The 10088-nt window shown below is 49.3% G+C and overlaps 1 protein-coding gene across 1 annotated transcript in view; it reads right to left on the bottom strand.

Moving 5' to 3' along the window:
- Positions 1-10087, bottom strand: part of AARS2 (alanyl-tRNA synthetase 2, mitochondrial) — a gene marked incomplete at its 5' end in the record, with an annotated part of 16727 nt that extends 6640 nt beyond the window's left edge. Inside the window, 13 exons of the mRNA XM_010006184.1 lie at positions 8-51; positions 444-557; positions 1479-1648; positions 3405-3555; positions 4305-4432; positions 4965-5076; positions 5799-5837; positions 6424-6532; positions 6839-6984; positions 7404-7548; positions 8069-8263; positions 9187-9332; positions 9959-10087. Of these exons, the coding sequence (XP_010004486.1) occupies positions 8-51; positions 444-557; positions 1479-1648; positions 3405-3555; positions 4305-4432; positions 4965-5076; positions 5799-5837; positions 6424-6532; positions 6839-6984; positions 7404-7548; positions 8069-8263; positions 9187-9332; positions 9959-10087 (1628 nt within the window). The remainder of the gene's footprint in view (positions 1-7; positions 52-443; positions 558-1478; positions 1649-3404; positions 3556-4304; positions 4433-4964; positions 5077-5798; positions 5838-6423; positions 6533-6838; positions 6985-7403; positions 7549-8068; positions 8264-9186; positions 9333-9958) is intronic.
- Between the last annotated feature and the right edge of the window lies 1 nt (position 10088).

Below are 10088 nucleotides of genomic sequence, written 5' to 3'. Positions count from 1 at the left end.
GTTCAGCGGTGGGGTGGCAGTGTGGTTGGTCATGCAGCCCAGCCGCTGGGCCTGGAAGCACAGACATGCTGGGGGGCACTGCTGGTGCTGCACACCTCGGGGGAGCAGGGGATGGCGTGGGGAGAGGAGGGAAAGGCTGCATGGGAGGGGGTGGGAGAAGCTGGGGAGGAAAAACAATGGGTAGTACAGCTGTCAGGTTAATTTGTGTCACTTGGGCAGATCTAACTGGTTTTCCCATGGGATCACCTCTGTAAAACAGGAATACTGGACAGGCCAATGGCTCACAGAATATTACAAGTCACTTGTGAGGTCTCCTCCCCATTAGAATGAAAAGCAGTCTCAGGAATACAAGGGACAAGGCTCTTTTGCATCCAGGCTAACTCAGGAAATCATGAGATTCTCAAAGCAAGACTGGGAAAAGGTTAAGAGCAGTGAGTTATCACCTCATCCACAAAGAGCTGCACTTGGTCACCAGCACGCAGGGCTTCTACAGCAGTAATCTCATGGATCACGTAACCACCACAGAGCTGAACTGACTCTACAGGGAAGAGGACATCCTGAGCAAAGAGACAGAAAGATGAGTTAGGACACAGGAAAAATCTCAACATCTGCGTGAGGTACCTGCTTGATCTGACTGGGAAACACAACCTCCAGTGATCCCTAAAATAGACAGGGATGGGGTGGAAAAAGCAGGGAGAAGCTTACTGCAAATGTAACCAGAGTGCCCCAGACCATCCCTGCATCCAGCCACTTGCTGCACAACATGTTAAGGCTGTCAGCTTGCAGCACCCATGATAATTAGTTTTCCTAACAAGGATGTTTGTCCATGAGAAAATGGACAGTAGCTGCCAAGGCACACGTCTCAGGCATTCAAGGTGCCATTTCTGCCTGCCTGGGCTGGCAAAAGAAACTTGATCCCCACTTCAGCCTGGGAAGAAGTGTTGAGCAAGGCACTATCACATTGTGCAAGGCCAGAAAGGCAGCATCAATGCCCAGGGGTGATTCTCAAGAGCTAGAAAGTAGAAAAAGCTGCATCCCCTGTAACTTCCCAGAAGAGGGTCAAACACCTTCTCCTGACATGGCTGAAGGAACATCCTGCAGAAGTGGAGGTTCTCCCCAATGCTTTTGGGAGGGCTAAGACTTTTTCCATCGAGTCTCAGGTTAGACAACTGCTTGCAATTGTCCAGGACTGGCCAGAGACAAGTTACTCAGCTCATGGAGTCTCTGATAATTGACTGCTTTCTCTCTGCATTGCAGCCCCAGACGGAGAGAGTGCAGCACATTGAAGGAAGGCCCAAGAAGACTTTACAGTCTTCCCCAGCAAGAAGAAACTGCAAAGAGCAGCAAGTACACACCTGAGGTTACTGCTGCTTCTTTCATCCCACCAATCCTGATGCAAAGCCAAAGGAACTGTCAAGAGTCAGCAGCTGGCAAATTAACACAGTAAAACAGCCTATCACCTGGAGAAGGGGTCTTACCTGCTGTCCTAAACGTATCATGTAGCCTTGGTCTGAGGCTTGTCCACCCTGCTCTGCATAGAAATTAGTCCTGTCCAAGATGACACCACAGCGTTGCCCTGCCCCAACCTCCTTCTGGAGAGACTGATCTCTGTACAGCATCAAAACAGTGGCCTGGCACGGGCTGAACTCTGTCAGATGGAAGAAGATGGCAGTAATTAGTGAATACACCCTGTTACATTGCAACAGGAAAGGAAGGGGATCGCTTCCCTATGCCAACCCTGCCAATACCCAGTCTATACAGAATGCTGGCACTTTCCTTTGCCTTGGTAGGAGAGAAACAGATCTTGGCAGAAAGGACAAAGGTTCTGTTATTTGGAACTAAGTCACCCCTCACTTACCTAGTGACAGACCTGCTGAGTGGCAAATCAGCAGAAAGGGACACCCAGTCTGGCCCCACATGAGCCGTGGAACAGACACATCTACATCTTGCTACACTGCAAGCTTTGCAAACCTGTCTGCCTTCTATGAAGAGATGACAGACTTGGTGAACAAAGGAGGACAGGGTTGCCACCTTCCTTGATGCAGCAAGCTCTCCTGTAGGCTCCTTGAAGCCAAATTTGGGTGATATGCACTGGACAGGTGGGCCACAAGGTGGGTGTATAACTGGCTGGGCAGTCCTCCCCACAGAGATTTGCTCAATAACTGATATTCAGTTACTGACAGAGCTACTTGATAGCTGATTATTAGGGCCAACACCATTTAATATCTTCATTAATTACTATCCATAGCAGATGGGATGTAACCAAATCCTGCATGTGTATGGCAACAGAGTGCTGTGGACTGGCTGGTCCACTGAAGAACAGGGCTGCTTTTTGGAGTCATCTCAGCAAGCTACAGAAATGGACTGACAGGGTCCTCAGGAGCAAACTGAACACAAGTCAGCATGGTGACCTTGCAAGAAGGAAGACTGCCTGCTGGGCTGTATGAACACAAGCATAGCCAGCAGGTCAAAGAAAGTGGTTATTCACCCCTATTTAGCATTTGTAAGACTACACCTAGAGTACAAGAAATTCTGGTTGTATGTTAAAAAAAATATTTTCACACTAAGAGTGATAAAGAACAGGGAACAGAGACACTGCAGGATTTCTGCCCTTAAAGATACTGAAAACTTAAATGGACAAGGTTCTGAGCACACTGATGTTCATTTGATAAAGAGACTGGACATCCAGAAATCCCCTCCAACCTGAATTATTTCGTGATTCAGAGACTGAGGAGGTGGGACAGTGCTAGCTTGGAGATTTCAGCCAATGTCACTGCTGGGCTTTTTTCCTCCATTGCCCTCTTGCTGTAGTATATATAGCTTGAATTGCCTCACTTTCTACTTAGCATGGGTTGTCACCAGCACAACGGGTAAGAGGGACCTTGGATGTACACAGCTCTCTGTAATTCTTTGTGACAACCCCACCACCTCTTACTCTGTGGTTCAGCTTTATATTTTCCCTAGAGCATCAGCAACACCAGTTACCCTAAATGATAAAAAGCCCACACTAACACCTAGTGGTCTGCCAAGGAAAGTGCAAGTACATGGCTTTAGACCCTTTGCATAATTATTCTTCATTCTCCCTAACACTCTCACACATCCAAAAGCCTAATTGCTGGGGACAGACTCATCTCTAGCAGTCCCTGCTTCACTACTGCACACTAATACCAAGCCAGAGCTCACAGCCTTGCCACCAGCTGAGAGCCTTCCCAAGGAGAAAACAACAGCAATAAGAAGAATTACTTTGGGATGAGGTACAAAGGTAGAGAAAAGATGCAGCAGTGAGGTGGACAGGTTTGAACCACAAACTACATATTCTGCATGCCTGAGGTTAGGCAGCCAGAGCAGCCTTGTGAGGGATCCCAGCACCCTCAGGTGCTTACAGATGTGACTTGGCCACTTACCATACTGCCCGTGCTGCCCAAGGGTGTAGGCATACTTTGGGGAATCATCAGTAGCAGGCACGTTGCTGTTCTGCAGGTGAGCCAGGGAGTGCACGTCAAGGTGTGTGTTTGTGTCCTCCAGCTGTCCTGCCTGTGGGCCACTGGCCTTCCGCTACAGCAGTGCAAGGGCACAGTTAGATGGGAGATACGGGGCGGGGCACTCAAACTGGCAACTGGAGCTATAAAGCTAGGAACAAGTTTTTTCACCTTCCTGGAAAAGGCTTGTTTAGATCCAGGCTGACAGAGGTTACTGCTAAACCAACTCCATTCCTTCAAATCCCACAGGCTCTTGATGCCACCCTGTGCCAGCCTTGAGAAACGCCATGAGCAACAGCTAACATAACCCTCCCTGCACAGCTTGCTGTGTAGCTGTGAAACTTCTAGGCCATTCAAGCTTAGGAGAGCAAGGCTGTGAACTGACTATGGCACAGGGGAGCAGCACAGGTCTTCCAGCACTAGAGAGACCAAGGAGATTGTGTAAACTCTTCCTAAGTCACTTGCTGTTCGGGCTATCTAAGCGGGACCTGCTTTGTGTGAGGAGTTGGGCTACACGACTGACAGAGGACACTTCTAACAGAGGACACTTCTAACCTGTATAATTCTGTGATAACCTTCACCCCAGCAATAATCAGCATCATAACATGCTGATCTGAAGAGAACCACCAGCCAACACTTCTCAGTCCCACAACCACAAGCAAAGACATTGTGACCCCACTGCTGTTTCAGAGTCACTTCCCCTCCAGGGAAGACACGTGGCCCTGTGGTGCATCTGAAAAGCCTCAGCAGTGAAAGGAATTCTGCCTTCATGCTCACAGGAGAGAAGGCTCTGAACTATTATGACCAGGTGAGTCTCCCTCTTACCTTTGCATCTTCTAGAGCAAGTTCATTAAAAGCAGCTGAATCCAATCTGATTCCCTTTTCTTCAAGCATCAAGTCAATCAGATCCAGAGGGAATCCTAAATTCCCATAGAGAGACCAGGCTACTTCAGCTGTAGGACAAACAGAAGAACATGAACACTGTGTGAATGGAGAAAGAAAGGAATCTCAAGATCTGGTCAGATGGGACCAGCTTAGTGTGTGCCTTGGTAACTGGATTCACCTGTGTGGTGTGCAGATGAACCAGTAATGGGGAAGAGAAGCCACATAGCTCCTCTTGTATGGGACCAAGTATTAATGATGACCAACAACCCAATCTCTGCTGAAGTTCAGTCCAGCACATCCAGCCAGGCAGCTGTGCTGGTTGGGTCCTGAGCTCCTTCTTTCAGCTGTATCTTGTAAGGACCTAGTTAATCAGTCAATAAAGCAGCAATGGAATGCTTCTAAATTTCTGGGTGCTTAGTTGTTTTGAGAACAAAGTACTAGAAAACAACTGCAATCTAGAGAAAAGTGGAACATCTGCTCCTCTGCTAGGGGACAGAAGATCACGAAGAACTTGTGGGGGAGGCAGTTTTGACTGCAGTGCTTGCAAGGATCTGGATCAAGCCATCTTTAAGTGCAGCTTATCAGAGGAGGGAGACTCACCAGGGAAGTTTGTGGAAGGCTCCATCTGCTGCACTGTCCGCTCAATGATGCGCCTCCCACGCTCGAGGGAGGACAGGAAAGCGGCCTCATTCTCATTGATAACATCCATAATCTGGATCAGAAGAAGGGTTAGCCACAACATCTCAGGGAACTCCCCAGGTTAGCTCTGCTACACTCAGCTCAAAGCAAATCAAGCAAGTATCTATCTAACAGAATTGTGTCTGCCTGCACCAGCCTTTTTGTTCTGTAATTATGCATCACAACATGGCTAATACACATTACTGAGCAGTGACAAAGTCATTGTGCCTCCTTTCACCACTACTGTCAAGGAAAAACTGACCATCCACCTGGGGAGGGCTGGAGGCTGACAGATGCTCCCTGTCAGACGTTCATGTCTGTGACCCAATTAAAATTGCACAGCTGAAACAGACAATCACTCGTCAGAGTTGCTGTGCACGAGCAATCCAGGACTAGCCCTAAATCACCAATCCACTTTGGACTAAGGGTACCCAGGCAAGGACAGGCTGTACTTGCACTCAAGAAATGAGGTACCCTAGCTTTTTAGAGCAATAGCTGCCTTATAACAGGACAAGCAGTCCCTGCTAAGGGTTTAGTAGAGCTCCACAAATAAATCTGCCAAAGATACCTCTTGTAGCAGATACAAGCATGCTCCCAGCACATCTCAGTCCACCCCTGAGAACACAGTTATGGAGAAGGCTAAGCAAACTCCTCCAGCTAAGTCCCAAGGAAGGGCTGACTTCTGCCCCTGAGAGCAGTGCCTCACAAAGATAATGAGACACGGGGTTTCTCTCCAGGGGATTCCACATTGCTCACCTGGTCTGCATTCTTCGTCAGCTCTGGATAGGCATCTCCCTGTGGAGTGAGCCACAGTTAGTGAGAACATCCTCAGTGTTTTCCTCCATGAGCACTACACAGGGTTCTCAGGCAGGTGAGAGTGAAGGGAGACCCAGCACACAACTCCAGGGACTGGACAGGGAAAGAATCACATATGGGCTTACAGCTGCCATCTTCTGGCTGTTTCCCTATGACCCACCTCTGCTAGCCCCTGCACAGCATCTCTTGGCATCCATTCACAACAGGGAGAAAGCATTGTCTGTTAGGATGCTGCTAGTACTCAAAGAACCAATTTTAGATGGCTTTAACCCAGATATGACAGCTTGGAAGCCACTGCCCTCGACAAACAACAATGTGCACCTGCATGCACTCAGACCCACACTTGTACTGACTGTACAGCTGGTCACAGTAGGCCCCCTTCCTCCCATCACAAATGATCAGGAGACAAGAGATTTTTACTGCTGCAATGCATAGCATCAGATACATCCTCCTGGAGCTCCTTCACATCCAAGATTATTTCCTGACAGTGTATGGGAAAGGGACATAGGGCTGAATAGGACATGGGTGATATTCTTTTTCCCCCGAGGCAGCAGTTTTTACTCACCAGCACTTCCACTACAGTAGGCACCAGGGAGGCCAGGAGCCCAGGTGGAGCATGGAGGACTTCAGAGCAAAAGCGGACAGCCCTGCGCAGGATCCGACGCAGCACCAGTCTGAAAAAAGGGCAGGAACAGCCAGGCAGCCATGTGAGCATCCCTAATCAGCGTCTACTCCCAGACCACTGCCCACACAGATCCTCTGCCCTGATTTATTGACACAGACCAGCTGCTTCCCATGCTCCACACCCTTCCAAGGATGAGCCTGCAGATAAGAACCTCTTCCAGGCTCCCACCCTCCTGCCTCCCAAAAGCTCATGCACTCCTTATCTTGGCTGTACACCAGAATGTCCCCCATAGCCATCCATCTTCCTTTCCAAACCTAACTCTATCCAGCCCCGGCCATTTTCCTGATGTCCTTACTCTGCTCCAGAGAGGCCTGGGTAGACACCATCAGTGATGCACACACACAAGGTGCGCACGTGATCTGCCACCACTCGATAGGCCATATTCACACGCCCAACGTCAGCATCCCCGACGAGACCCTGGTACCTGGGCACCCTGCAGCCCTAAAAGAGAAAGTAAGCAGATAGACCAATAGAAATTAATGGATGCAGAAGGAAAAGTTTCAATATGAGAGGCTGCCAGCTACACTTGACATCATGCTTCTCAGGCTACCTCCAAAACTTGTGCATCTAAGATGTACTTCCTGAATTTTCCCAGTATATTATAGACCAGGACTTTTGTGCCTAAGACAGGTCAGGCAATGCTCTGGCATTGAAGAATTTAAAAAACTTTGAGGAAGGCTGGATCAGCAGTGCCAATATCCCAGAGGATTTCCAACCTGGAATTCTCCCCACTCTCCCTACAACGCTATTCTGGACATCCTTCCTGTCTCAAAATACCACACAATAACACGGTACCAGGCAAGCAGTCTGTGTTCAAGGAGTTTTTCATCAGCTGTGACTCTGAGGAGAAGCACCATCACCTTGTGAATGGCATCCAAGATGGGAGTGAAGAGATCTGTGTCATAGTTGGAACGTTTGTGCTGCAGAACTGTCACCAGCCTTTCCAGGCCCATTCCTGTATCAACATGATGCTGTGGCAAGGGAAGCAGATTCCCTTCCACCTCCCTGTCAGCCAGGAAAAATAAAAGGCAAAAGAAGGTCAGTTCAGGGGAAAATAAATGGAGAAAGTGGGTGAAAGAGAATTAGAGAGTGACAGGGGATGGAAACAGCAGGTAACCCAACAAAAGGAAGCTCAGGGACAAGACTAACAGCACCCTGCCTTGGCACTGACAGGCAGCCAGGATCTGACCATCAGATAGTCAAGAAAGATTGTAACACAGGGAAAAAGGCTCTCTGGGAAGAGGAGCCCGAAGCCTTCTCCTCCTTCTTCAAGTTTCTCTGGGCAGCTGCAGATCTGAAGAGACCTCTGGAATATAGCAGGAGGGAGCACAGGCAGCAGAGATTGGAGGAGGACAAATAAAGCAACAGGGGACCAAGAGCCACACTGAAGCATCTCCGAAGCTTCTCTCTTGCTCCTGTACTGACACCTTGTGGAGAGCGGCGAGATGTCTGAGAGCCTACACGCACAATTTTGGAGTCAGACAAGGGGGAAAGGCTCTGGGTTTCAGACCGGGAGGGCTGGTACCTGTTGTACTGCATGAAGACCAGGTTCCAGATCTCCACCACATCAGGGCTGCCCTGGTTCACCAGTGCTGCGGCATTTCTACCTCCACCCACGTGGTCATAGTGGATCTCAGTGCAGGGACCACAAGGACCTGTGTCCCCCATCTCCCAGAAGTTGTCCTTGAGTGGAAAGGGAAGCACATGACTGGCAGGCACCCTGGAAAGGCAAACAGAGGGGGTAAGGGCTGGGGCATACACACAAAGCACATAGGAGCCTAGATCACAGAAAAAGTTGGAAGGGAAGCAACATTTCTGGCCACTACAAACTCCATAACCAAACACATTAGCACTGCTTCTGCTCACACAGAATTGCTCTCCTTAGCAGGAACAACCTGGATCAAGCCAGACAGGACCCTACTCACTGTCCAGGATGGCTGACAGACTTGGTCTGGCTCCTGCTGATGGAGACAAGCTCTCCACTGGGTTTGTGAAACTGCCTTCCTTCTTGGAGGGAATTCTAGCAGAACTAAGACCTGACCACAGAGGACAAGGCTGAAGAGTAGCAGTGGCAAAGAGCTGGCTGCCTTGGCTCCAAAGCCCACATGCAGCCTGCAACAAGCTTCCAAAGCACAGCAGTGCTCTCTGCAGTGGCTTCATCCTCACACTGAAGCAACTATTGCTAGCTTTCAGAAGAGAAACCTCAGGACAGAGAGGAAGCAAAGGATCAGAGATCCTTCACACACTTCATCCAGGCCAGTCAGTGCTAGGTTCATAGCCCCCCACACCAGTAACATCAGAGAAACAGCTTCAAGGTCAAAGACCCCAAGGCACTCGGAGCTTAGCTGATTTTAACAGCCAAAAAACCCCAGAAAACTAAAAAACCCCGAGTTTAAACCCCAACTTTTAGCCCCTACATCCGATTACCATCAACTAAAGAGTAAATGGGAAGCTATGGAGACTGAAAAGTCAACAACAGAACCTTTTATGTTGTGTTTTTTTTTTAGCACACTTACCCCAGGTAAACCCCAACTTTTAGCCCCTACATCCGATTCCCATCAACTAAAGAGTAAATGGGAGGCTACAGAGACTGAAAAGTCAACACCAGAACCTTTTATGTTTTATTTTTTTTAACACACTTACCCCAGCCCGAGCCAGATGTCCCTGCATTCCTCATCTGCCCTTAGCCCCAGTGAGGAGTCTCCACCAAAATAGGTGACATAGAGACGATCCCTGGGAACCTCGTAGACCTCTGTCAGGAGCTCCCAGGCCATGCTACATGCCTCCTCCTGAGCAGGCAGGGAACATAAACGATGTACAGTGATCCAGGATGCAGAGTGATGCAGGAAGGCTCTTCAGAATGGGAGTCAAACACTGTAAAAGCTCATTTCAGCTGCTCTCTCCCTTCCTGAGTTTAAGGTGTATTGCAAAGAGCAGGAAGAGGGTCAGGCAAGTGACTCAGGTCACTGCTGCAAGTGGGAAACTGATGTTCCTGAATGGCTAGGAGACCTTCCAAAGCATGGCATGGTCTACACCCATGTGCTCACCAGCAGAGTTACACAGACTATTTCCTTCACCAGCAACAAAGCCAGCAGCCTTTAACCTTCTTCCCTTCTCAAGCTTTCTAGTAACAAACATCAAATGAACTGGAAACTTCTTCCCACCACGTGAAATGGCTTTTACACTGACAGCGTTCACGGCTTTGAAAGGCTGAGCACCCTGTGAGCCTGCAGGGCACATCCAGCACACTGACTACCTCTGCTCTGGGCCACACAGCTCCCAAGAACTAATTTGGAGCTTACCAAAACGCCTCCTGCAGCCAGCCCGATGGCACTCCAGCACGGAACTACGGCACAGCTCTGAAATACGGGCTGCACTTCCCTCGGGAAAAAAGGGTTTGCCCCCGTCGCCTCACCTTGAAGTAATCCCCGAAGGACCAGTTCCCCAGCATCTCGAAGAAGGTGTGATGGTAAGTGTCGCGGCCCACGTCCTCCAGGTCGTTGTGCTTCCCCCCGGCTCGCACGCACTTCTGGCTGTTCACCACC

The sequence above is a fragment of the Chaetura pelagica genome, unplaced genomic scaffold, assembly GCF_000747805.2.
Source record: "Chaetura pelagica isolate M959 unplaced genomic scaffold, ChaPel_1.0 scaffold271, whole genome shotgun sequence".
Taxonomy (NCBI): domain Eukaryota; kingdom Metazoa; phylum Chordata; class Aves; order Apodiformes; family Apodidae; genus Chaetura; species Chaetura pelagica.
Note: the sequence above shows the minus strand (reverse complement) of the source record. Positions and strands in the feature narration are given on the sequence as shown.